General features: G+C 48.8%; 1 protein-coding gene across 3 annotated transcripts in view; it reads left to right on the top strand.

The window, feature by feature from the left end:
• MLXIP (MLX interacting protein) overlaps positions 1–27,966 on the top strand; it is a 57,005-nt gene that overhangs the window by 13,882 nt on the left and 15,157 nt on the right. For 2 of the 3 annotated variants that reach the window (XM_053279581.1, XM_053279583.1), the window contains exons 2-13: positions 15,145–15,251; positions 16,448–16,533; positions 17,117–17,206; positions 17,524–17,565; positions 18,175–18,346; positions 18,861–18,944; positions 20,739–20,839; positions 21,090–21,732; positions 23,651–23,772; positions 23,873–24,059; positions 25,436–25,545; positions 26,940–27,041. In XM_053279581.1, coding sequence (XP_053135556.1) covers positions 15,145–15,251; positions 16,448–16,533; positions 17,117–17,206; positions 17,524–17,565; positions 18,175–18,346; positions 18,861–18,944; positions 20,739–20,839; positions 21,090–21,732; positions 23,651–23,772; positions 23,873–24,059; positions 25,436–25,545; positions 26,940–27,041 — 1,846 coding nt within the window. The remainder of the gene's footprint in view (positions 1–15,144; positions 15,252–16,447; positions 16,534–17,116; positions 17,207–17,523; positions 17,566–18,174; positions 18,347–18,860; positions 18,945–20,738; positions 20,840–21,089; positions 21,733–23,650; positions 23,773–23,872; positions 24,060–25,435; positions 25,546–26,939; positions 27,042–27,966) is intronic. The other variant, XM_053279582.1, reaches the window with a different exon arrangement.

The raw sequence follows: 27,966 nt of genomic DNA, 5'->3' as shown, positions 1-27,966 counted from the left end.
CTGGCTGGCAGCAGCTTTCCAAGGTTGCAGGCAGGAGTCTCTCCCAGCCCTACTTGGAGATGCTGCCAGGAAGTGAACCTGGACCTTCTGCTCTTCCACCGAGCTGTGGCCCCATCCCCTAAGGGCTCTCATGTGTCACCCATTCAAATGCCAACTAAGGCAGGCCCTGCTTAGCAGAGGGGACAGTTCATGCTTGCTACCACAAGACCAGCTCTCTTCCTCAATCATCGCCCGGTTACTTAAATCATTGCCTGTTGTTGTTGTTGTTGTTGTTTCTTGTTTACACAGTTAGACAGGTGTTATTGACTGGTTTGTTATATCCAGACACTGAGTCCTTCCCAAGGACCTGGGATGGCTGAATTTTATCGTCAATACTGTTGGTTATTATAGATATCGTCGCAAAATATAGGCTGTTGCCAGTGAAGTTGCTTTTTGTAATGGGCTGATGGTGATTTCTGTGGCCCCTATTGTGTTGAGGTGCTCTTCAAGTTGTTTTGGAATTGAACCTAGGGTGCCAGTTACCACTGGGATTATTTTGGTCTTTTTCTGCTGCAGCCTTTCAATTTCAATTTTATTATTATTAATAATAATAATAATAATAATAATTCAATTTCTATACTGCCCTTCCAAAAATGGTTCAGGGCAGTTTACACAGAGAAATAATAAATAAATAAGATGGATCCCTGTCCCCAAAGGGCTCACAATCTAAAAAGAAACATAAGACAGACACCAGCAATAGTCACTGGAGGTATTGTGCTGGAGGTGGATAGGGCCAGTTACACTCCCCCTGCTAAATAAAGAGAATCACCATGTTCAAAGGTGCCCTTTTGCCCAGTTAGCAGGGGTTCTTATGCTTGCATAGTTACAGAAACCGAATTAGTTGATAGTTACTGAGAAATGGCAACATGAACTTCAAAAAGAATTGCAGTGAATGGTTGTATATAACTGCTGTAAAGGTGCAAGATAAGGTATCTATAGAGGTGAATGAGTTATGGAACTGCCCTTCCTTTGGCTTTTGTCCTAGAACATCAGCATTGGCAGCTACCTTCTTCAGAGTCAAACCTTGGCCCATCTAGCTTGGTTTTGTCTACACTAAAACTCTTCAGGGTTTCAGAGTGAGAAGGATCTTTCTCAACCCTATCTGGGGATTCCAAGGATTGTCCCTGAGACTTTGTGTACATAAAGCACACGTGCTATTCCCGTGATCTCTGGCCCCATCACTAGTCAGGTCACAGAGCATTCAAAATAAAAATAAAAAATCTGACCCTGGCTGAGTGTGGCTGCTCTGAGGGGGGAATTAAGGTGGCCGGAGTCAGCTTTGAGTTAACTCCTCAGGTGCTGGAGGTGGACTGTTGAAAGGGCTGAAAGATATGAAGGCGTCGTGCCCAGAGGAGGCACTGATTTCCCTTGGTTTTTAATAAGCTCACAACCCTTGTGATTCCTGGGAAAGTTTCCATGTAGAAGACATTGCAACAGAACTGAAGATCCATGTGTTGAGACTAGTACACTCATTTGCTGCTACTTGCTGCTTCAGGCTAGGCAAAAACATGCTTTTTTTGGTGGTGGTGGTGGTGGTTCTGCTCAAGTGTTTTCCACAGGTGTTCATTCCTGGGAATCTTTCCAGAAGCATTCCTGCAGGGGAAATGGTGAGCCTGGGGCCAGCTCTGGAAATAAACAAGAAAGAAGCCCAAAGGGGACGCTTCGATGCCTTAGGTGGAAGATCCAAATGGCATCTTGCCCCCCCTCCAAACAGCCACCCACCCACCTTTCCTTTCAGCCGAGCCCCCAGCCCCCCTGCGGCAGCTCCTTCCACTCTCTGTTTCTCTCTTAGAAGGCAACTTCTATCAGCTGCCAGGGACCAGGAGGTTTGCTCTACTAAAAAATTAGGTAAGTAAAAACCCCTGCTAACTTGGCAAAGAGGCACCTTTTAATGTGGCGACTCTCTTGATTGAGCAGGGGGAGAGTAACTAGCCCTATCCCTCCCCAGCACAGGACCTCCAGTGACTGTTGCTGGTGTCTATCTTTTTAATATTGTGAGCCCTTTGGGGACAGGGATCTACCTTATTTATGTATTATTTCTCTGTGTAAACTGCCCTGAGCCAATTTTTGGAAGGGCAGTATAGAAATCGGAATAAATAAAAAATAAATAAATAATGATGCTTTCTAGGCACTGTGCAAAGACTTAACAAGAGACACGGTAAAGATTTACCATTGAATAGACATGACCAAGGGGAAAGGGGAAAGGGAGAGGAGAGGAGAATCAACCGCTTCAGGCAGCAAAAGGTTCAAATGGCAGAATGAGCAGCTGGAACAGCCCGTGAGGAGGAGGCAGGAGCCAAATGTCTGCTGGTCCCAGCTGAGCTGATGGAGTGGACCCTGCTGCTGTCTCTCCCCTCTCTCTGCTGCAGCCAGGTGGAATGAGAGACGCCACACACACACACACACACACACACACACACACACTCTCCCGTGTTTCTCCGATTAAACTGGGTGGATTTTCATTGTGAGCGGCTTTGGGAGCCAGTGTTGGCTGAGAAGCAGAGTAGGACTGAAGTGCAGGTGGGAGGCAGCTCCTGTCGGTTTCTGTGCCGCGACCCACACAGGTGGCCTTCCTAGGGCATTGCTGCCTCGCCTGGCCGGCCGTATCTGTCTGTATCCCTCTCGGCTGCCCTTAATGGAACCCTGGAACTGTTGCTGCTGGATAAATGGGTGGATCAAAGCGTCAGCCTGCAGGACGAGAAATGCCCACGGGCTGGACAGCTGCCCCTCTCCACTTTGTGCCCTTAAATAACCAGGCACAGCCTTCACAGGGCCTTGGTGGCCAGCCCAGAGGTGGCAGGTGTGAGGAGGTTCTCTGAGTAGGCGAAGAATGTGAAAGACCTGCCCCTCCCTCCCTCCCTCCCCTCCCATCGCCTTAATGAAAGGGCCGCTGCATAAGGCCTGCCCTGACACTCGGGAGGCCGAGATCTGATCTTTAGGGCAAGGGAGAAGTGTTTACTTTTGCCTTAGGCTTTCGAAGGACCTTGTAAAGTTGGAATAAAACTGTTCAAGGGCACGCATGCGGTTTTCCCACTGTTGACTCGGTGGCTGCCTTGATACCATTCATTTAAAATCCCCGTTTCATTTTTGGCTCATTGCAGTCCTGTCCGCCCCCCAAAAACTCTGCCTTGTTGTTCCGGACTGGCGTCGTCTCCGCGGTTGACATCTCGCCTGGTCTCTCTTCGGTGTGATGCTTTTTGAAATGGGTAATTAAACAGTGGCTTTGTTGATGAGCGTTGAGCCTTTGACCGCTCCGAGTTGTAACCCAAGTGCAGGTTTTTCCACGCTCGAGAGAGCCGGCCCTGTGGGGTGGTTCGGTGTGGGAGAGCCGGTTTTGCACAGCACTCTTCCCCCCTGCCCCCCCCACCCTACAACGAAGAGGCGGCTGTTAGAATGAGATCCTTGTAGTCTGGGGTGTATTTATAGGCTCGTCATGTTGCACGGGGAATGCTACATTATCCTCAGTGACAGAAGGGCTGGCTTCAGGTTTCTCCACCTGTTGCATGCTGGTAAACAGCTCACCGTTCTGGGAAGTCAGTCAGGTCCTGTCTCTCCCCCGCCCCGCTCGCCATCCCCACCAGTAGGTAGATTTTATTTCGGTCATTGACCAGTAAATTTAAAAAGTTACAACAGAGTATAGCAGTGCAGAAAGCAGTTACAGGAGCTCAGAACGAATTTTACAGACGATATAACAAAACTTAGCTATTCTGCAAGTAATCTTCTTACTGGTCTTTGGCAAGAAGAAATGTAGATAGAAATCGTCAGGCAGGTTTTCCAGCAAAGGAGAAATTAAACTTAAGTGTCTATCCCTGTGAAAAGCACAGTATAGAATGACATGTGAAGTCGTTCCCACGGGGCCTTTTTATTTGGGGCAAGGGACATGCTAACCATTCCTTTTTGGAAGACTCTTGTTTGGAGGAACTGCACACGCACCGCCTTAGTTGCTGCCTGCAGGGAATCAGCTGGGCCTGGCCGGGTTCCCCGACTCTGTTGGGTGGCCGTTACTTCGACCTCTCCTCCGGCAGCCATTTTTAATGTGGCGGTGTCAGGGCTGAGGAGTGAAAGGGCAGCGGGTTGAGCACGGAGCCTGCTTTTCGCTGTGCAGGCTGCTTGAAGAGCCGCTTTCTGTGGATAGAAGCACGGTCTTGTGCTTCTCTCCATGGCAGTGGGTCACTCTGTGGGGCAGCTGTGCCCAGAGCTGTGGACTCCCAGTTCCAGGAGCCCTGGCACCTTCTGAGTATGTGGTGAAGCAATTGGGCTTTAGCTTCTTCTGCATGGTGATTATGGGGGGGCGGGGGGGTGCCAGTTCTTAGCGCTGATCGTGATTCAGCCATCCCGCATGTGGCACAGTTCACACACTTCCTGGCAGGTGTTGCTTGCCACACCGTGGTGCAGGAGGGTGCATTGGCTGAGGTCTTTCCTTCCAGGCCGTTTGCTCAACCGCGGGCACCGAAGAGAGCCAGGCCTGCTTAGCTCCAGTAACGTCAATCTTCTCTGTAACACTGGCCCCGTTTAAAACAGAAGTCCTTCAGAATCCGATCAGTATAGGCAGCTGCCTTCTACTGAGTCAGACCCTTGGTCCATCTAGCTCAGCATTGTCTACACAGACTGGCAGCGGCTTCTCCACGGTTAAAGGCAGGAGTCTCTCCCAGCCTTATCTGGAGATAGGAACATAGGAAGCTGCCGTATACTGAGTCAGACCATTGGTCTCTCTAGCTCAGTATTGTCTACACACAGACTGGCAGCAGCTTCTCCGAGGTTGCAGGCAGGAGTCTTTCTCAGTCCTATCTTGGAGATGCTGCCAGGGAGGGAATTTGGAACCTTCTGCTCTTCCCAGAGTGGCCCCCACCCCTAAGGGGAACCTCTTACAGTGCTCACATGTAGCTTCCCATCCAACTGCAAACCAGGGTGGACCCTGCTTAACAAAGGCGGCCGTTCACGCTTCCTACCACAAGACCAGCTCTCCTCCCACCTTATTCGAGCCCCAGTTTTACAGAGAGAGAATGGAGGCGGTTCCTTTTGAGTCCGTGATGAATTCCGAGCCCGTCTCCTAGTCCCAAGTCCAGCCCGCTCCGCGCTGATTCGCTGCCTCTGCCAGTTTGTCGTGGCTGCTTGGCTCAGCCTGGCTGAACGCTTCCTATCGGAGTTCCGTCAGGCTGAAACCTGGGCACGAGGCAAGGAAAAGTGCAGTTAAGCGTCCCAGTAATGTTGTGCAGCGTGCTGGGTTGATGGCATGGAGGTGGCAGCCTTCTCGCTGCCTCAGGCCCACCCCCACTAAAACCGGCTGGAAAACTCGAGTTGAGGCCAGGACTTCACTCCCAAGAGTTCAGCCCCAGCTCTCCTGCCGTCACGCCCCTTTGGGTCCCGCAAAAAAGTGCCCGCTCACGAAACCGGCTGCAGTTTTATTAGCCGCGCCGCATTCCGTCTCACCTCCCTTAAACCCTTCTCCTCTGCAGGCTCACACTCTGACAAGATCAGGAGAATGGAAAGGGGTGGAGAGAGGAAGGCAAGGGCCCGGGGATTACAATGGCTATTTTTAGGGGCAGCAGGCAGGAAGGGAGATAAAAATAAAGTGTGTGGCGACGGGGGTACAGGAAAAGGAAGATTTCCCAGGCAACCCCTCTGTTCCCCTTCTCCCAGCCTGCCGTCTTCTCAGATGCCGAGGAAATTACTGCTGTGCCAACTGAAGAGTCCATACAACATATCTCTTTTTCTCCCAAGAAGATTGTGTGGAATTAAGATGATAAAAACAACCCACCCACCCCCCTTGTTTCTCTATTTGTAATCGCTGAAGTTGATGTCTCATCACTGGTTTTAAGTGTGGGTCTTGCTACAAGAACCCTCCTTGGCAGTCTTTTAGTGACCAAGGCTTTTATGCTTGTGTTTACTCCACAATTGGCATCACGTGCCTATCAATTGGCAAACATGGTTCTGAAGAGGTCTCCCCCCCCCCTCCATCTGCCCCTCCGATCAGGCAGATTTTCTCCATTACTGTGTGTTCAGCTGATAAGACACAGGCTTCTGGCTCTTGGCAACCTTTGGTGGAAGCTAGGTGTGGTGCTTTATATAAGAGGAAAGGTCCTCTGCCAAAAAAGGAGGGAGCCAGCACTATTTTGGAGAAAATTCTGAGGCCGAATTGGAGAGAGCTTTGAAAACAACTCCTTTCGGGAAGAGAGCTGGTCTTGTGCTAGCAAGCATGAATTGCCCCCTTTGCTCAGCAGGGTCTGCCCTGGTCTGCATATGCATGGGAAACTACATGTCAGCACTCAGAGCCATAGGGAGGCTGGCGGCGGCCCATCTGCGGTGGCCCCCCGGCCCCCCACCCACGTTCTGATGTCGGATGCAGGGGGGCAGTTAGCCACGCCCCCACGTCAGATGCTGAGGTGTGGTCGGGAATTGGCCCGCATTGTGTTGGGCAGCGTGGGCCGGAGATACTCTCCCTGCCTCAAAGGCAGGGAGAGCTATTCTGGCCGCCCTGCCAACACAGCGTGGGCCGATCTCCCTCCCAAATGGGGCTGTGTAGCCTCATTTGGAGGGAGATCAGTCATCCCCACTGTGTTGGCAGAAAGACCAGGAGTGGCTCTCCCTGCCTTTAAGGCAGGGAGAGTCACTCCAGCCGTGCTGCCAATGCAGCACGGGCCCATTTCAGTTCAAACAGGGCCGCGCGGCCCCACTTGGGACTGAAATAATGCCCCCTGCTTCTGACGTCAGACCTGAGTCGCGTGTTTGGGGCCATGCTGATTGGTGGTGGCCCGGGTTCTTTGAACCCGTTCTCCCAATGGTGGCTCCGCCCCTTAAAAGCACTGGAAGAGATTCTCATGAGGGGACGGGGCTGCTCTGGGAAGAGCATCAACCTGCTTGCATGCAGAAGGCTCCAAGTTCCCTCCCTGGCAGCAGCATCTCCAAGGTAGGGCTGAGAGAGACTCCTGCCTGCAACCTTGGAGGAGTCGCTGCCAGTCTGGGTAGACAGTACTGAGCTAGATGGGCCAGGGGTCTGACTCGTAGAAGGCAGCTTCCTACGCTCCTCTGTCCCCTGCCATAGAGTCCCGTAGAGTAGTTAGCGGCGATGGAAGTTTCAGTCTAGCACCTGCAGTAGGGCTGAAGCTGGGCATCCCTGTTCTAGATACATGTAGAAAAACGCCTGTTAGTACGGAATCGCTTCCGTTCTACGGCAAGATGTATCCAGCCCACTTGCCTCTGGAGCCGTCCTGTCTTCTCCCTCCTTTCTGTGCTCCCCTGCGTGTGCTGCTTCTCTCCCACCCCGGAAAGGACGCCGTGTCCTCCTGGCACTGCTTCTCCCACCTTTGAGGGGCGACGAGAGGCAGCTGCCATAGCCCTGTAGTGTGTCCTCCTGGCCTGGGTGGGCCAAGCCGTGCAGCCCTCTGACAACGTCCGCACATGGCCTCTCGCACCCTTGAAAGCAACGAGAGCAGCCGCCAGCCGCGATGGCACTGACGCGTTGTTGGCTGCTGCCGCCGCCGCCTTCAGCTTTCCAAGGGAGTTTGGGAATCGGGTTGGCTTTGGCGGGTGCTGTGGGGGATCTGCACGAATGCAAGTCAGCGGGAGCGGCTGGACTCTGTCAAAGTCTCCCAGGCAGGAGAGAAAGAGCCGCTCCCCTTGGCTCAGTCGAGGAATGTGTTTGTCCTACACGGCGGCCTCTTTGCTCTGGAGCACCATAAGTGAGCGTTTTTATCTGATGCTCTGAATGAGCCTTTGTTGGAGGAAATATTGTTAGTTTTGGCTTGGAGGGAGAGCTGCATTCACACATCCAGTTCCCCAGAAGAGAGATTCGATTTAAAAAAAAAACACAAAAAACACCACCCACCAAACACCACTCCCAGGGAGAGACTGTGAGTAGAAGGAACATAGGAAGCCGCCTTAGACCGAGTCAGGCCCTTGGTCCTTGTGGCGCGGGGCTGTCTACTCGGTCTGGCAGCGGCTCTCCAGGGCTTCCTCTTCCTACTTGGAGACGTTGCCAAGGAGGGAACCTGGGACTGTCTGCAGACCAAGCGGATGCTCTTCCACTCAGCCTGCGGGCCCAGCCTCCAGCCCCCAAATGGCCCTTTGCCCTGAATGACCATGGCTTGGGCGCAGGGTTAGTTGTCTGTTACTGGCACTTTAATTCAAAGATGCTGAAACGTTCTAATTAAACATCTCATAAGGCATGTTTCGGGGGTTCGTTTGTTTGTTTTTAAAAGACAAATGCATTGCACCGGAGGTGTTGGGGTGTGTGTGTGTGTGTAAATTGGGGCTTTGTTGTTTTCTTCATGCACATTGAAACGACTTGTGTGGGGAGGCCAGCCAATGCTGCAAGGTCTGGGCACTGTCATTCCACAATTTATGTTTGGATTCCGTTCAGGGATGGAAGAAGTCCAAACAGAAGGCAGCCTTCCACTTGTGAAGGAATTTACCAGCTGAGAGCTAGGAGCAATCCAGGTTTTTGGCTGGATCTTCCCCATGCAGAGTCGAGGGGCCAGTCTGGCTTTATTATTTATTTATTTTGTTTATACATTTAGATCCCGCTCTTCCTCAAAGGCGCCCAGATTACATGGTCCTGTTTATCCTCATAACAATCCTGCGAGGCAGTTTAGGCTGAAAGATAAGTGAGTGGCCCAGAGCCCAGCAGTGAGTTTTATGGCTGGGCGGGGATTTGAACTTGGGTCTCCCCGGCCCTAGTCCAACGCTAGGACCACTACACCACACTGGCTGGTTGAATCAACCGGATTGCTTTAATTGGCAGGGGAGGGATACCCCTTTGGGACACTCACCCATGGCAACCAATTCCCTGCAGATAGAAAACTAGCCTGTAGGAGGCTCCTCTTCTGGGTTTTCTGAAGGCAATGTTTTAACTACTGTTGGCGGCAGGATACTGGGCCAGATGGAGCTTTGGTCTGATCCCGCAGAAGTCCTTATTTTCTTCTTAAATTGTCATAAGCAACACATTAACAATGTGTATCTTTCGAGACAACTGATGAAGTTTCCTGTGTAGCTCAGCAAGCCTTCATACCTTTCCCTCCATTGATATGCATTCAGTAAGAAGTATTGATTGTCTGTCTTTCTTCCCCGAGCCATCAGATCTGCTCCGAAATGCTTATGGATGCTTTCCTGCCAGTCAGCATTTGTCATGAATTAAATTTGCTTCTCATCTCAAATTAATATCCTTTTCCAGCATGTCTTCCCGGGGGCCTTTCTGTAGATGTCAGGAAAGGCTCTTTTAATTTATATATATATATATATATATATATATATATATATATATATATATATATATATATTATAATGGTTGCTCTTCTTGAGAGAAAGAGGATTAACTAGGAGGCCGCATGACCTGTTGGGATTTAGCAGCTTTTTTTGTTGTTGTTTTAAGCCACCTCAGGAGATGGAGGTTAATTAAAGTATTATTACCTGTCTCTTGGGTTGGTGATTAATTATTATCTGACCTGCCATAAACTTGGACCAAGAACACGAATCTCTCCTCACAAGATTAAAGCCAAGAGAGAGCAGCATGCGTGATTTAGAGCTAGACATTTGAGCTGCTTTAGTTTCAGAGAGAGGTGTGTGAGAGAGGGAGGGGCAGAGAGAGAGAAATCCAGCTATATAAAGAACTCCACGATAATTCCTAACCAACCTCTCCACATGTGCCTATGCTAGTCATTTATGGCACTTGGTGGCTTGAAGGGGGTGGGTGGGAGAGAACCCCCATGTCCATCTTATGAAAACTGCCCTGCCTGGAGTCAGTCTCTTCTTGTGGCAGCTTCCTTGTGGCAGCCAACCAAGCAAAGTGGCTGTTTACAAGCCTGATCCAATCAATTAACAATCTGCTTTATAGCTGGCTTTGACATTTTGCCATCTGGAGATCCTATATCATTTATTAAACAATGTATACCTCTCCTTTCTGTCTCCAAAAAGGAGAATAGCAACCCTTGCAAAATTATACCCAGTAAAGCCACAAAACCAATAATGGAGGGGTGGCAATCATAAATCAAGAACAGATAAATCCTACAAGAATGTCCTACTGAAAAGTGCATTGGGACAAGACTAAATTTAGTTGCCAGCTGAAGGCAAAGAAAGAGAGACCCGGCTAGTCTCCTGAGGCAGGGAGTTCCATAGCCTAGGCGCCACCACCAAAAAGGCCTCTCCAGCATACTGCCTAGCAGCACATCTAGAGGTGGTGGAATGTGGAACTGGGCCTCCCTCTGCAGATGGAGGTATCTGGAAGGATGCTCAAGGGAAGGGATGTGGAAGCCCAGGTACTCTGGTGCTGCTAGAGCTGAGTCAAGGAGTCCCCAAGGCTAGGGAGCCCATGGGCTCCAAGTCCAGTATCTTGGCCACAGTGCTCCACTAGCCTCCTTTTAGTTAATGAATCTTGAATGGAGTTGAGTTTTTGGTTTTCAGTTCCTTGAATTGAAATGCATTTGCCTTTTCGGAATCTTGTCCCACTAGGTCTTTAAGCACCCGCAGGAAACTTTGCAGCTCAGGTCTGAAACCTGTATTGGAAAAAGAAAGAAAAATCTGTGTCCGCTGGCGTTTCAGAGCCCTGTTTATGGTTTGGATGTTGCAAGAGCGCCTTCTTCATGCAAACCCCGCTGCCTCCCTTCCCCAGCGTCTTGTGACTGGTTGCCTGAATGGCAGGACAGTCCTCCCTTGTGCACAACTTCTCCTGCCTCTTTTGGGAAGCCCAGCAGCACCTGGGGTCCTGTCCAGTGGGGTGGTTGCTCAACAGGGAATAATGTTGGTGAGAAGCTGGCTCTGCTCTGGCCTCAGAACTTCCAGCCGTATCCTGGAGTGCAAACTTCTGTTTCCTGCCAGTTTTGCCAGATGTTTGTCTGTGTGGCCTTGGACATCCATAAGAGTTCACAAACAATTCCAGCTTCATTTAATTGGATGCAGGATTGAGAGGCGCTCCCTAAACAAGAGGAGGCAGAGTGTGCAAACTGAAAACTCTCTCCCGCTGCCCCTGACCTTCTGGGGAGATCCCTACGATGTACAAATGGCAGAGTGGTTGTGGGGGTGGGTCTCTGGCTGTTCATGAGGCCCCAGCAAAAGCCCGAGCCAGCCCTGCCTCCAGGCTCTCAGACCTTGCTGGTTTGCACTGGGCAGCAGCCCATTTCCAGACCTCTGTCTGCCTCCAAGAGGCTAGCTCAGGGCTGGACAGCCTTGGCCCTCCCACTGTTTTTGGACTACAGCTCCCAGTATCCCCCGGCACAGCGGTCAATAGTCCAGAATGCTGGGAGTTGTAGTTCAGCATCTGCAGGATGAAGATCCGAAATCCGAAGCTGAACAGAAGAACAGCCCTGCTGGATCAGGCCCAAGGAAGCCCACCTAGTCCAGAATCCTGTTTTGCACAGTGGCCCACCAGATGCCCCTGGGAAGCCCACAGGCAAGAGCTGAGGGCATGCAGCCCCCTCTCCTGCTGGTGCTCTGCCTGAACTGGTACTTAGAGGTGACCTATAGCCCTCAGACTAGTAGCCATTGATAGACCTCTCCTCCGTGAATTTGTCTGCGCCCCTCTTAAAGCCATCCAGGCTGGTGACTGTCGCCACATCTTGTGGCAGAGAATTCCACAAGTTGATTGTGGATTGTGTGAAAAAGTACTTCCTTTTGTCAGTCCTAAACTTCTTAGCAATCAGTTTCATGGGATGATCCCTGGTTCTAGTGTTATGCGAGAGAGAGAGAAATATTTCTTTCTCTCTCTCTCTCTCTCTCTCTCATTCTCCACAGCATGCATAATATTATACATCTCGATTATGTCTCCTCGCCGTTGTCTTTTTTCTAAACTAAAAAGCCCCAGACCTTGCCTCATAAGGATGGTGCTCCAGGCCCCTGATCATCTTGGTTGCCCTCTTCCCCACCACCTTCTCCAGTTCTACAGTGTCCTCCTTAAGGTATGGTGGTGACCAGAACTGCACACAGTACTCCAAATGTGGCAAGTGTGCAGCCCTGCAATGCTTGAGTCAGCTGGGGTGGGGGCGAATGCTCATTGTGATTCTGGACAAGGTCGGCACCCCTGAATATGGAAAATAGGTGGTAGCATTGCAACACTTTGGGTTTTCGGTGTGTTTTCATTCTTTTATTGTCCTGACCAACCCAATTTGCAATGGTGTTGTGAAAGCTTCAAATTTACAATTACACACAAGCTACAACAAGTAGTGCACTGGAGGGGTGGGGTGTAAATATTTTAAGTAATAATAAATAATAAATAAAATTGTATCAATGTTGCCAGAGGAATGGAAATGGGAATTGGCAGGAATGACCTCCAAAGATTCCTCCCTGGAGAGAATACAACCAGGTGGTGTTACCCTAACCCATGACTGCAATTTCACCCTAATTGTTGGGGTGGTGGGGCTAAAGTATGGGTGAAAACGCCGAAAAAGCTGCAAGTGCCGCGGTGCTGTTTTCCTTCTCTAGGGGGTTAGTCACTGGGCTCATGGGCCAAGAGGACTCTTCTTGAAAGGATGGCTGTCTCAGGTTTCTAAGGATGTGTGTGTGTGTGTGTACAGCCAGTTTTTACTCGCCATTGTGGTGAATTGGCTACAGGTCTTGGCTGAGTCGCTTTTTATGTGTGTTCGAAAAGCCCAGCAGCACGCCCTTCACCGCCACCCTGGGATCTGCCGCCCTGCTTGAAGGGTCGAAAATGGATAAAAGCTGGTCATGCACACTAAGCCGTGGAGCCGAAAGGAAGCCAGCTGGCCCCGTCCGCCCTGTCTAGACTAAGTCCGTCATGGACTCGGTTGCCTCTGTGAGCTGTGATGGGATTACTGCGGGTGGCGGTGGGAGCCGGCTCTGGTGCTCCCAGGAAAATCAAGGCAGCTGTCGTTCGTCTCCTCCTTCGTTGCCGGTGTCGGTTTTCAGAGCTTTTGTTCCGGCACTGGGAAATCCCCCCTTCCCCATGCCCAGCATTTCTCCAGTTCCCTAAGCCTGCACAGCCCACAAAAGCCACTAGCCCTTGACCAGGAGCTGCTGAGGTCCCAGATCTTTCCCATTCAGTAGCCTGAAAATGGCCAGACCCCTCAAGGGCATGGGAGTGGAGGGCAAAGGTCCGAGGAGGCGGGAGAGATGCCTGTTCGCAAGGCCAGGAGGGGAGTGGTGGCATGAAAGCAGGCCTTTCTGCCCAGCCAGCCGCAGGCGCTGATCTCCTTCCCTTGCTGGCATCCTCCTTTGGGTGGAAGTGGGGCAGCTCCCCAGTGTTTTTCTCGCAAGTGGCAGCACGTCCTCCTTCCCCACTTGGGCAGCGTGTAGACAGCTGGTCGTTGGGGCAGAGGCTGTTCTGGAGGAAGCAAGCTCCCCGCCTGCTCTCCCCTTTGTCTCCTTGGGAGGAGGGAGGTGCAGCCTCACAGGGGCTGGAGGCCAAAGTGTCCTTCCCCTCACTCCTGTGAGCATCTGCACTTACTGCTCTCTGTCAGAGTTGCCCAAATGGACCAGGACTGGGAAGACCCGAGTTCAAATCTCCAACCATGAAGCTCACTGGGTGACTCTGGGCCAGTCTTGTATCTCTCAGCCTAACCTACCTCACAGGGTTGTTGTGAGGATAAACATAGCCATGTACACTGCTCTCTGGCCTCCTTGGAGGAAGAGCGGGATATAAATGTAAAAATAAATAAAGACTGTCTTCACCAGACAAATAGTTTCACATACATTTCAATTAGGAAAAAATATCCTTCCATAGGTTTATCTGGTCTATAGTGGGGGAAACACTTACACACACACACACACACACACATATTCATTCATTCATTCTCTCACTCACTCACACTCAAATTGAAGAGATGGCTAAATACACTTAAAAATGACAGAAGGAAAGCATCTGTTCCTTTCTGCCCGAGCAAATAAAAATGTAGTCTCTTAATTTGACTGGTGAAGACAGTTCTATTTAGGCTTGTACCTCAGGTATCAAATTTGGGAAAGGCTGCTAGAGAGCAGTAAGTATAGATTTCTCTTTGCTAGTACTGCCTCTCAAGAAGTTGACTGCCTCCCTGGTCATGGACCATTTGTACACTAGCTTTTGCTTATTATATTGGTCTATGATTTTGTTGTTGTTTTCATTGATGATTTATTATTAATGAGATACTCATAAGAGTGGAAATTACATTTCTGTGCTTTTGGCTATGTGTACAATCAGTAAAAATAATTATTTAAATTATTAAGTGTTTCCATACTGTGTCTTCCAAGAAGATGGTTCTCACATTACCAGTTTTTTAAAATGTACATTGGGAGCAAAGCTTTGGCTTTCCCTTTTGCACAGAATACTTGCTTATGAAGAGCAGCATTGAGGAGTGCAAAGGTGACCCATGTCAGGCTGGAGTTAATACCTCCCCTTGCCCCCCCCCCACACCTCCAAGGACTTCTTGGTGCTACTTCTCAGCAGAGTGGGTGGTGCTGAGTTCAAGGAATGAACCTAAATTTTCTCAGTTTTGCTCCTCACTAGCTTCCGGGGGAGACAAACGGCCAAACTCCATAAAATCTGAAAACCCATTTTCCCTTTCTGGTAGGAGCATTTTCAAACTCTCCGCCTGCTGGGAATCTTTTCCCACATCCGCCTATTTGCTGTGGGAACCTGCGTATCTGTCATGGGAAGCGCTATGTTTTATAACAGGGTCTTCTTGTGTGTTAAAGATTAAGCAGTTTATTGGAGCCCAAGTTTTTTGTGGAGTACATCTGACCAAGTGGACTGTAGTCTACAAAGGTTTCTGCTGCGATTGGTTAATTAGTCTTTAAGGTGCCACAAGACTCAGCCGCAGCAAAAACAGCAAACGCTGCTTCCCCTCTGGAAATCATTTTGCATTTGGACCCACTACTTTGTACTTGGAGGTTCTGTGGTCTGGATTTGGGCCACGTCTGCACATCAAGCCCTTGGGGTAGTCTTCAACCCTGCACTACCTCCAGGGTTGAAGACTGCCCAAGGGCTTTATGTACATACATGGCCCAAACCCGTGGTTAAGGTTGGTCTGACAGTCACGTCTGACCTCTGCCAGGGCTGGTGGACCTATTAGAACCAGGGGCTCAGGGAAAGCGCGCTGGGTGGGCCCTTGAGGTTGCCATCCTGGCTTGTTGTGGCCTTCCTCTGCCTTTGGTAAATACAAAGAAATCTTCTCTGCTTTGTTTCAGCGGCAAGTTAGTTTCTCCCAAGTGGAAGAATTTCAAAGGCCTGAAGCTTCAGTGCAGGGATAAAATCCGGCTCAACAACGCCATCTGGAGGGCCTGGTATATTCAATGTGAGTAACAACCGTTCCAAACATGCTTCAGTGCTTCGGGAAGAGCCATGCAGTTGGTTTGTGACGTGCAAGAAAGAACCCCTTTTATTATATTATTTTAAATATTATTATTCTGCTTTTTTTTTAAATCCTTTGGGATCTGTAAGGCTGCTCAACAGCAACATAAAAACAAGGCAGTCCTAATAATGATAAAAACTGCATCTGTTAAAATAATGCAACATTGCCAGACGGGACAGAGGGAGAACGAGTGCTTTGTTGCCCAAAATGCCTTGGGAAAGAGCAGTATCTTAGCCTGTCTGAACCCTGTAGATGAGGCAGTTTGGTGATTTACTTAAGAAAGGCAGTGTCTCAGGCACCACTACTGAAAAGGCTCTGTTTCATGTAGCTAACCTTCACACATTAGACAGCAAGAGGGTGTAGAGCCCCAGAGGGTGATTTAAGCCTTAAGGCAAGGGGGTCTCACGCTTGAGTCCCCAGACATTGTTGGGCTTCAGTTCCCATAATCCCCATTGTGGCTGGGGATTATGGGAGTTGAAGCCCAGCAACGTCCTGGGTCCCAAGTTTGAGAACCCCTTGCCTTAAGGCCTGTTCATACACTGCTTGGTCCCTGGAATTTGACCCATAAAAGCGTCAGGGAGAGCATGTGCATGGGCACATGGGCGCACACACGTATGTCCATTCCCTCCCTTCACTGTGGATAGAAGCTAACGAGTGGGGCGGGGGGGGTGGAAACTAGTATGTGTTTGGGTGTGAGGTCTCCCTGATGCAGTTGTTCACTTCTCTTCCCATCTACCATGTGTTCACATAAACATGGGATCATTCTGGGGCAATTGTTCACCTCTGTCTGCAGTTGGTGGAGTTGGGAGAGGAAGCACACGTTTGAGGCCTGCTTCTAATCTTAGTGCAGGTAGAATGAATGAGTGGACCAGGCCATTAGTGGAGATTGAAGGAGGGTTTCCTGCTGGTCAGAAATCTCTGCTGAATTTCTGGCACCAACAGTGACTGAATTCTGTTCCCCTTGCCACCTTCTGAGTGTGTTTCTCTTCCTTGTGTGGAATTGTGGTATGCGCACAGCCCTGGCCATACAACAGCTGGCTCCCTCTGTTCCGAGGCTTACTCAGCATGCCATTGAAATCTGGCTCTCTGCATACTCCTCCTCAAGAGGCGCCTTGTTGATATTCTGCTTTCTGCTGCAGATCTGGAGAAGCGCAAGAACCCCGTGTGCCATTTTGTGACTCCCCTGGATGGTTCTGTGGAGGTTGATGAGCACCGCCGTCCTGAGGTACATGGGCCTCGAGTCTCAGAGTAAATGATGGGAAGAGAGCTGGCCTTGTGGTAGCAAGCATGACTTGTCCCCTTAGCTGAGCAGGGTCTGCCCTGGTTGCATATGAAAGAGAGACTAGAAGTGTGAGCACTGGAAGAGATTCCCCCTCAGGGGATGGATGGAGCCGCTCTGGGAAGAGCAGAAGGTTCCAAGTTCCCTCCCTGGCAGCATCTCCAAGATAGGGCTGAGAGAGACTCCTACCTGCAACCTTGGAGAAGCTGCTGCCAGTCTGTGTAGACAATATTGAGCGAGACAGACCTATGGCAGCTTCCTATGTTCCTATGATGCACGCACGAGAGAAGGTCCCATTTCATTCTTCCTGTGTTTCCATCTTAGTATAATTGCAGCACTATTGTCAATTTACAGGAGAACCTCGTTAATCGTGGACCCGACACACCCCTTTCCCCCACTTTTTTCTTCCTTTGAAGAACCTCCTCTGACTTCATTTTCTTCCTTTGAAGAACCTCCACCTTTGAACCCTCCACTGACTTCATTGCATTTCCCTATGGGAATAACAATTGTCTTTTCTGTTCCCAATTAGGCTATTGCAATAGATGGAAAATACTGGAAGCGAAGGATAGAAATAGTCATCAGAGAGTATCACAAGTGGAGAACCTACTTCAAGAAAAGGGTATGTTTATTTGCAATCAAGTATGTTGGGTGGAAGCAGTTCAGATTATAAAGAACTGTCTTTCGATTAGCATTGAAAATGCATTTGGTAATTCAGTTGCTGTAAACTGTTAATCTCCTGATGTTGACCTTGTTCTAATTTGTGTGCTCTGTTGTCATTTGAATTGTATTGACTCAAGGGCATAGCCCAGGTGAGATGACAGAATCTTTCTTTTTAAATCTGTATGAATTCCTCACCCAGGTGGGGCTCCTGTGCCTTGGTATCTCTGGAACTGTGCTGCAGTTTTGAAAAATGATATTTTCTTTTCCCCTCTCCAGTTACAGAAACACAAAGATGAAGACCTTTCAAGCTTGGCCCGGGTAAGTGTCTGCTTTTGTGTCTTTTGGGGCAAGTCCCAAAGCTGTATATTAAAAGCCAAAGCCAGGTTTGCCTAAGGTTGATCAGGAAGGAGGCACCTGGTTTAGTTTGGTTTTAAAATCTGCAGACTGGAGCAGAGCAAATTCTCCAGCGGCAGAGTTGTAAAGAGGAAGGGGGAAACGGTCCAGATAACAAGCAGTTTCACTGAGCCTGTTTATTGCTCCCGTTAAGCATCCTTTGCATAGCTAACCTGATCATTCTTCTGGCCAGCTACTCTGTTTGGGTTATTCAGGTTAGTGGCTGCAGCCTGGCCCATGAGTGGTTTGAAATGTGAGTCCAGGTGCCAACTTAGAAGAAACTGTATCCCAACTGCTCTGCTTAAAAAATGCGTATCTCCTTTCGGGTGAGAGAGTGTGCTATAGTGCTTATTCTTTAGAAGAGAAAGACTAAGGACGATAGAACACTTTTTCACAGGTAGAAGATAACCAAAGGAGACAACTTCTTTTATTCTTAAACTGTGAGGAATCATTGAGGTTTATGCCATGTTGATCCCTTGCCAGCTCGGTATAGTGCCAGGACCTCACCTTTAACTTTCCTTTCCTTCTCCCCAGGACGATGACATGTTCCTTTTGCATAAGACGACGTACGGCAGAGAGACACCAGTCCCTATGGAACTGGACTCTCTCTTCAGCACCGACATGCTTATGTCAGAGTTGCCAGACACCCTCTTTTCCACACTTTCGTCTCACCAGCCAGTTTCCTGGCCAAATCCTAGAGAGATAGGTATGGCCTCGCCCTTTCCTCTGTCCTATGTGTAGTGAGTAATTCCAGAAGATAAGACGTGCAACTTTTGCACACGCTAAGGTTCCCATTCGAACAGTTTGGTGGGTTTGTTTATTTTAATGGGTAATTGGTGGACCAGATCTAGACTTCCAGATCTGGAGAGGCAATTTCTTGCCTTCAGAGCAGTGGTGTTTTTGTTTTGGAGAGTCCTGCAGATGGTGGAGGGAGGGAAGGCTTCAGTGAGGAGATCCCCAGTGAGGTTCTTCTGTTAGGAGATCACTAATATTGGCAAAGCTTCCCTGAAAGACAGCTTGTCCAACACTGCCAGTCTTCACCTGAAACATGCAGCTATGGGGGAGTGTTGAGGGTCTTTAAAGGGCATGTTCCAAGTTCACAAAACGTGGGGGTGGGATGGAGGTCCGGCAGGCCTGTCCTGTGCCCTGTGTGAGTAGAACATGCACCTTCAAACCTGATTTTGCGTTGTCTGCTCACTTCTGTATTTGACTTTTTCCAGCACACTTGGGAAATGCTGACATGATTCAGCCAGGACTTAGCCCGCTGCAGCCAAACTGCATGGATACTTTTGAATTTTTTCAAGGTAAGATTTTTGCACAAGTGAATCTCCTTCTTTGCCAGTGTAACAGCACAGATTTCTGCTGACTGTGTTTCCATCTGTGTTTCCATCTATGCAATTGTGCATGGAAGTGTTCTGCTAACAGCTATGTCTGTCTGTTTGATTGATTGATTGATTTCTATACCACCCTTCCAAAAATGGCTCAGGGTGGTTTACAAAGAGAAATAATAAATAAGATGTATCCCTGTCCCCAGAGGGCTCACCATCTAAAAAGAAACATAAGATAGATACCAGCAACAGTCACTGGAGGTCCTGTGCTGGGGGTGGATAGGGCCAGTTACTCTCCCCCTGCTCAATCAAGAGAATCACCTTGTCCTTTAAGAGAGCTTCCAGATTTTGTTCCTAGTAGTGCCAAACCAGGAAGCATGGCAGGAAATACCTTGGAGGTAACCTAGGAAGCGACATTACACCAAGGCAGGCCATTGCTCCATCTCGCTTGGTGTTGTCGGCATTGACAGGCAGCAGCTCTCCAAGGTTTCCAATGTCCCAGCCCTACCTGGAGATGCTGCCAGGGATTGGTCCTGGGACCTTCTGCATGCCAAGCAGATGTTCCGTCTCTGAGCTACGGCCCCCTCACAGGTGCTTCCTTTTCAAGGGTTTTAGAGCTACTGCTAATGTTGTCGCGAATGCCTAACTCCCATCTAGTCCAGCATTCTGTTTCTAGAGCATTAGCAACAGAACTTAAAAATGTCGACTATGAACATTTGCAAGCAGGGCATGAAAGCGATGGAAGGTCTTGTGGTGTTTGTCACCAATGTCTGGCAGTCAGAGAGATACTGCCTCTGAATCTGGAGGTTAGAACAGAAGAACAACCCTGCTGAATCAGGCCCACGGCCTGTCTAGTCAGCATCCTGTTTGAGAGGATGCTGGATTTATGTTCTAATTTTAACACAGTGGCCCACCAGATGCCTCTGGGAAGCCCACAAGCCAGAAGTGAGGGCATGCCCTCTCTCCTGCTGTTGCTCCTCGGCAACTAGGGATGTGCGCAGAACTGGTTCGTAGGCCCTTTATGGACCAGTTTGAAAGTCCGGCGGTTCGGCTGGTTCGAAGGGGTGGGGGGATAACTTTAAGGACTCTCACAGGGCCCCAGCCTACCTCCTTGCTCCCCCGGTACATCACGGACCGGAAGTGGCCATTAGTGTCTGCTGTGTGTGAGCACATCGCGTGAATGTTGGTCTGTATCCCACAAAATTCCCTGGGCATAGAAAACTAGCATGTTGTAGGGGGAAAGAGAGAAACCTCCTCCCTGACATCCAGCTTTCTATGTGGAGGGGATTTTTTCCTGTGGGCAGGTGGCATACACTCAGATGAGCCCTCATGTGGAGTGCCTGAAGGTGGCACAACCCAGGTACAGGTTGACCATCAGTAAGAACTGAGCCTCAAGTGAAGGCGAGTTGGAATGGTTTTCAGCATTGATTTTTATTGTCCTTTTAATTGTGGCTTTAATGTTGGCTTGTAAATGGCATGAAGATTTTTGGAATCGAAATGTTAAAAATACAGTACACATAGTTTTCTAGACCTTGACTGTGTCTGAGAGAACACCACCCCGCCCCTGCCAAGTAAGAGAAGCTTCTTTGTAAACCAGTAAGCTTCCCTTGCTCTTTCCCCCACCTTAGTGTTCAAGATAATTCCTTTCTCTTCTTTTTTCTCTCCCCCCACTCCCTGGATCTTCCATTTTTAAAATAGTGCTTAGCACATTCCAGCTATAAAATGGACATGAGCATCCAGTAAAACATGACTTCCTCCCTTTTTGCCCAGATCTTTTCATGTCCACCCGTCCCAACAATGGATTCACTGCCGTCCCCGCTGCTCCTTCCGCTGCCTCCTCCATGGCAGACGCCTGCAGCCATTCTTCCCAGGTAAGACGACTTCCTAGATTCCGGGCTGCCCGATCTCAACTTATCAATTTGCATTCTCTCATTGGTCCACGCGTCAACTCCACTATTGGGCTACCTTATATAACCGGAACCAAAACAACCATTGTTCAAGACATTTCCCCCCCCCCCCCCAGTTCTCAGTACTGTCTCTTGGTAGTTTGAAGATGCAAGAGTGATGACTCTCGGCTAATCTTAGGCCATGTTTGTTGAGCCCTTCCTCCTCTCTTTTCAGACCCCAGGCCTCTCTTCGGGTCCTTTGCCCAATCCTCTTGCCGCACTGGACCTTGGCGAAGGGCTCGTCGCTGCCCCAGGCATTCCCAGCATGGTGGACATTGGTGCTGCTGACCCCTGCCTCGGCCTGAGGAGCGGAGGCTCCTTCCTGCAGCCGCACAGCTTCGATTCGGAGCCGCCTCTGGGCAGCCAGCTGCAGTTCCTGCCTCAGTTCCCATCCTTGTCGCTCCTTCAGCAGAGCATCCAGCCTCTGCCCCAGCCACAGGCAGCCCTGTCCCTGAACACTAGCATGGCCTCCCACGTGCCCATCTTCGCGCCTGCAGAGACCCCCCGCTTCGGACTCTCCAAATCTTCCGTCATCACCCACACAGCTTCGGCCACTCCAACGCACAGCATTCCCGCCACCACCTTCAGCCACCACCAGGGCGGCCTTCTTGCCACGCAGCAGGCGGGGGCCGGAGTGCCGTGCAGCCTGGCTCTCCAGACTGCCGTTCCACAAGGGCAGGCCCTCCTCCAGCCGCGCACCCCCTTCGCACACCCCCTGGCCAGCTCCGGGACAAGGCCCAGGAAGCCTCAAAAGATAGTGCCTGCTCCCAAGCCGGAAACCGTGTCCTTAGTGTTGAAAAATGCCTTCATCACCCCAGGTGAGTGTCCTTGGAGCCGGGAAGCAGGTAGGGAAGACAGGGTCCAATTTAAATGGCACACACCGGTCTGCCCATGTGGTCTTTGGGTTTTAGAAGTCTGGTTCTGGCCTCTGTGTATCTGCGTAGGGGATATTGTACAGTTTTGCCCAGAGAGCTTCGTTCCAAAAAATTCCGCAGACATTCGAATTACTACGCAAGCAGCACTCCATCTCTGTGACCTCGTTTCCCTCATCAGTAACACGAGGCTACTGACCAGCTTCTGATGTATTCCGAAGTTTAATTATTTAACAGGCCTGAGACGAACAGAAAAAGATCAGTTCCTCTGCTGTTAGCCTGGTTCCTGGAGCAAGTCTTGAAGTAATGTCCAGTAGCCACAGTCCTGCCTTTGGGGCAGGAGGACTGGAAAATCCCCCATCTTCCAGACGACAAGTGCTCAACTGGGAAATAGGAAGCTAAAGTATTGATAAGAGCAGGAGATTCCCACTAGGACAGACGCCTAAGAAAGAAGGGAGCCTAAGAAGGCCACCTTAAGAAAGCCAGCAAGAGAAAGCGAACTCTGAAGTAGTAGTAAAACTTTATTTCAGTCGTAGACCAGCAATACAACAATATAAAACAAATAAGAAAATAGTAATAATAATAAGATAATCATACAAAATCAGAATACATTTATACCCCTTTGGCATATTATATAACAATATTTGTCCACAATATGAATAACATCCGAATTAAGATTAGTGAGCAAATAGTTTAAATAAAAATCATCTCCATGACCCGGAAAATTAATCAAAAGTGGGGCAATTAGTTGGCGTCTGATGTCTCTGTAATAATCACAATACAGAAGAACATGAGCAGTTGTTTCAATGTTACCAAATCCACAAGGGCATAATCTTGATGCATATGATATACCCTGGAATCTCCCATGGAGCGCAGCTGTTGGGAGAGCATTTACACGGGCGAGCGTTAACTGTGAAGTGTCTATGGTGCGATACCATGTGGATACTTCGCTTTGAAATATGTATCCGCATACTGAGTGAAGCTGTGGTGTAGTCAAAATTTAAAAATTCTAAGTAGAAGTTGTTTGTTAAGGAAAGAGATGAGTCCAGAGAGAGGGAACGGGTGGGCGAGATATTAGGCCAACTTTCAGCAAACGGAAGGCCAAGCATGATTGGTTGCATAATATGAACTGATAATATTTGGCCAGTGGGTCAAATCACCCTGCCGCTGGTGAGCCATCATGACCATCCTCTCATTGGGTCCTTGGCCAGTTTAGACTATAAAAGGGAGACTTCTAGATGCTCAGGGCTTTGGAGTTTTTAATTGCTAGAGGTGTGTGCTGCATCTGTGAAGCAAGCCCAGCTCTCTGGCAAGTACAGACCCGGGATGTCACACAGTGTCACTGTAATGGGAAGCAGGGGAAAGTAGTGGGAGAGATGAGCTTAATAGTAAAGTTAATTTGATAAGTTACATAGTTCATACGTTAAGGCATTATCTAGGATGTAGGTGTGTGTACGCACTTGAACATGGAAATAGGAGTTGTAATAGAGCTGAGATATTGATATTGAATTTATATATGTTTTGTTGTGGAATTGAACTGAACTGCTATGCAGATGCTGAACTGAGGCATTACATTTAAGCTTGTTTTGTTTTGGAGTGGAAATCCTCTGTTCTTGTTTTATGTATTTTATCATCCCTGTGTCCACTCCCCTGTTTTCTTATTGTGAATTTTCCATGTTTTTCTGAGGTCACCTTTTTTCAGCACTAACCAGACGGAAGATGCTGAGAGTTTAAAATGCTTGTCTAGTCCATTTTAAGTGGATCAAAAACACTAGCTGGGCCTCCTCTTCAGAGGCTCCTTCCCAAGAGGATGGTCTCTAGTTTTTGTTCCTTTTGTGGCTCTATCTTCTGCTGTATTTTTCAGCTGCCTTTCAGGGACAATCCAGAGCCATGATTGTCACTCCAGCACCGCTGAAGAGAGAAGGGCTTTTAGCTCCCAGGATGTCCCAGCCGAATCTTGTGATTGCTCCATCTGGAATGGCCAGAGTAAGAAGCAACATCTCTCCCCATCTCGGGAGGGAGGGGCGGGCTCTTGGCAGCTCCCAAGACTAACCGTTTGTTGCTTCTTCCCCCTTTTTGCCATCAGGCACCCAGAGCAACAGAATTCCACAGCAGGATTCTGATCAGCCCAGGCCAGCCGTCTCCAAGTCCTCAGCCCATCCAGGCTGCAGTGCCGCATCTTTTTTCTCCTAGTGCTCTTCAGGAAGTGCTGGTGAAAGGTGAGCAGGCCCCCCCACACAAAACCTGCTCACAGATTTCCTCCCCTTCACCGGGTAAGTTGAAGAAAAGCCGGTTCTTGAGACATTTGGTTTATTTATCTGCTTTGTTGCATTTATATGCCATCTTTCTGTTGAAGCAGAAAGACTATTTAATATAAAAGGGTTTCATTCATTCATTCATTCGATTTCTATACCACCCTTCCAAAAATGGCTCAGGGCGGTTTACACAGATAAATAATAAATAAATAAATATAAATAAATATGATGGATCCCTGCCCCCAAAGGGCTCACAATCTAAAAAGAAACAGAAGATAGACACCAGCAGCAGTCACTGGAGGTACAGTGCTGGGGGTGGATAGTTACTTTCCCCCTGCTCAATAAAGAGAATCACCACATTAAAAGGTGCCTCTTTGCCAAGTTAGCAGGCAATTAAAGAGACATGGAAGAGGAAGAAGGAATGGGGAGAGAGGCAGAAACTGATGTACTTTACAGCCTGCCTGTTGCAGAGTGGAAATCTGGAAGCATGGATGCTCTAGAATTGATGGCTTTATGCTTCTTGCTATTAGTTTTACTGAATCTCTCCCATCGACTGTTGAAACCCTTGCCTACTGCTTGAGGATTCTGAGACATGTCCTAGGGTGCACATTCATGTCGTCGTCATCATCATCATTATTACATTTATATCCCGCTCTTCCTCCAAGGTGCCCAGAGCAGTGTACTACATACTTGAGTTTCTCCTTACATCAACCCTGTGAAGTAGGTTAGGCTGAGAGAGAAGTGACTGGCCCAGGGTCACCCAGCTAGTATCATGGCTGAATGGGGATTTGAACTCGGGTCTCCCCGGTCCTAGTCCGGCACTCTAGCCACTACACCACACTGGCTCTCACTTATGTCATTTATGTCATATAAATCTACTGGGACTTACCAGCGCCCTGTGTCAACTGAGCAGACACCCTAGCCTGGTGTAGTGGTTAAAGTGTTGGGAGAGCTTGGAAGACCCAGATTCAAATCCCCATGCAGCCATGGGTAACTTTGGGCCAGTTGCACACTCCCTCAGCCTAGCCTGCTCCACACTGGTGGTGAGGATGAAAGGGAGAAGCCAAGCTGCCCTGAGCTTGGGGGAAAGGCAGGCTATAAATGCAATGTAGTAATAATGGAAGAAAACATAACCCCACGTTCCCCCATGGCTGCTGCGCTTCTCCAGGGAAGAATGGCAGTGGTGGGTGAACTGCCTTTTAGTGAAAGTTTGCCCACCATTCCCGACGACCTGCTTGAGAAACTACTGATAAGCATCCGAGAAGCTCAGGCTCAAAAACCTCTTTTCCAGAATCGCGTCCAGTTCAACATTCAGAACAAACAATCCATCGAGAGTCTGCTGCTCAGTCCTTGTTTGCTTGAACGTCTTACCTGTCTGTTCTTCCTTTTTGAAGGCCGAGATTGTCAGCCATCACCCTGCCCTTCTGAACAAAGCCTCAGCCCTCAGTCTCCCCAGAACAACTGCTCAGGGAAAACAACTGATCCTCATGTGGCTGCTTATAAGGTATGCGTGTTGGCCCTTTTCTTCCGCTGTCTTGTTTTCTGTTGTCCCATCACAGCAGCAGCATCATTCCAGAGTCACCCAGCTAGTATCATGGCTGAATGGGGATTTGAACTCGGGTCTCCCCGGTCCTAGTCCAGCACTCTGACCACTACACCACGTTGGCTCTCATTAGAGGCCTTGGATAAATTGTCCATACACAACATGTGGTTGCAAGGAGAGCTGGTCTTGTGGTAGCAAGCATGACTTTGCTAAGCAGGGTCCACCTGGTTTGCATTTGAATAGGAGACATGTGAGCACTCCCTGGCATCTCCAAGATAGGGCTGGGAGAGACTCCTGCCTGCAGCGTTGTAGAAGCCGCTGCCAGTCTGGGTAGACAGTACTGAGCTAGGTGGACCAAGGGTCTGACTCGGTATAAGGCAGCTTCCTATGACTGTTTGGAGGCCCTTTGACACAGGTTTGCTGCTGCTGGACCTAGTGAACTCTGAGGCCTCGTATTGCTCCATTTTGAGTTGCCTGGCCGATAGGAATATAGGAAGCTACCTTAGACGGAGTAGGATAAGGTGGGAGTCTTTCCCAGTCCTACCTAGAGATGCTGCCAGGAATTGAACTTGGGGCCTTCTGCATGGAAAGCAGGAGCTGTGCCCTTCTTTGTCTCACTCACAGCAACAGGCCTTCAGTTGTCTCTTTGTCCTTGTGTCCTCCGACATTGACAGTAGGAGGGGGAAAGGCATTCCAGACACAGTGGCAATAATCCACTACGCAGGGGAAATATCTGCATTCTGCTGTTGTATTAATCCAGTTTCCCTTAACATAAATTTTGTACACCACCTAGAGATGTACATATCAGGTGGTATAAAAAAAATAGATAGCACGCACACATTTTTAAAATTTTCTTTTTTCTTTTCTTTTTTTCTTTTCTTTTTTTCTTTATTTGATTTCTATACTGCCATTACAAAAATGGCTCAAGGCGGTTTACACAGAGAAATAATAAATAAATAGGATGGATCTCTGTCCCCAAAGGGCTCACAATCTAAAAGAAACATAAGATAGACACCAGCAACAGTCACTGTACATTTTCATTTTATATCCCTCACTTTCTCCAAGGAGCCCAGAGCAGTGTACTTTTATTTTTAAGTTTCTCCTCATAACAACCCTGTGAAGTAGGTTAGGCTGAGAGAGAAGTGACTGGCTAAGAGTCACCCAGCAAGTCACATGGCTGAATGGGGATTTGAACCCGGGTCTCCCTGGTCCTAGTCCAGCACTCTAACCACTACACCACACTGGCTGGTGTAGTGGTTAGAGTCAACCACTACAACATCAACATCTGGATGATGTAGAAAGGGAAATGACGAAGCCAAGAAAAAGAACTAAGTGTTCACTTCTTATTTATACAGACGCGAAGGATGAAGCATATTTCTGCAGAACAGAAGCGAAGGTTTAACATCAAGATTGGCTTTAGCACCCTGAACAACATGGTGTCAGCAAATTCTAAATCGGTAAGTTCTTTTGCGGAACCTTGCTTTCTGCACCCGAAACTAGTATTTCTGTATAATTTCCACAGAAAAGCAACACATGACACATTCAGGTTCTTTAGAACTGTGAGGGCGATGTCTATCAGAGTCAGGCTCATCCCTCTGAATCTCCCATTTAGTAAAGCTGAAGGCAACACATTAAAGCATATAAGGGAAAATGCCTTCCTATACTTAGGAATACTTTGATGCTGCAGGTTTGTGGCTTGGAAATGAACTGAAGTAGGGTGCAAACCTAAATTCAAAGGTGAACAGGTCTTGCATGCTGCTTACAGAGTTGTAGAAATCCATATCTTTGCTGAAGCGGCAAGGTAGACAACTAGAGCACAAGTGGAGAAAGCCTCGATGCGAATCTGATAGATTACCACACACAGCACATTTGAAGATCTGTGCACTGTCAGTGCAGACAGCAAAGAAGCCACCTTCTTTTCTGCCTGCATTACTTCCGCAAGTTCATGTCCAGTGGAGTTGTCTAGGGTTGTGAGGGAGCTAGTATGTGCTCCCTCACCCTTGAATTCAAATTTGGAACCTTCGATCACCCACTGTGATGTTTTAAATGACTTTTTTTGCAGATAAAATATCTTGTATTGGGGCCAAATTGGATTCCACATTTGTTGCAGTGTCTTCTAGGGAGGTGTCCAGCAACTCCCCTTATGGGATCAGATTGGATCACTTTCAGTTTGTGACTCCTGAGGATGTGGACACGCTGCTTCGGACTGTATGTCCTGCCACCTGTTCTCTTGACCCTTGCCCAAGTTGGATCATTTCATCTGCCAATAGTACTATCTGAGAGGGTCTGGTACATATTATAAATGCTTCTCTGAGGGAAGGCAGGATGCCTCCTTGTCTTAAGGAGGCTATTATTAGGCATTACTTGAAGAAACCTGCACGG

The sequence above is a fragment of the Hemicordylus capensis genome, chromosome 15 (assembly GCF_027244095.1).
Source record: "Hemicordylus capensis ecotype Gifberg chromosome 15, rHemCap1.1.pri, whole genome shotgun sequence".
In the NCBI taxonomy this organism is placed as follows: domain Eukaryota; kingdom Metazoa; phylum Chordata; class Lepidosauria; order Squamata; family Cordylidae; genus Hemicordylus; species Hemicordylus capensis.
This window is presented reverse-complemented; position numbering and strand designations above follow the sequence as displayed.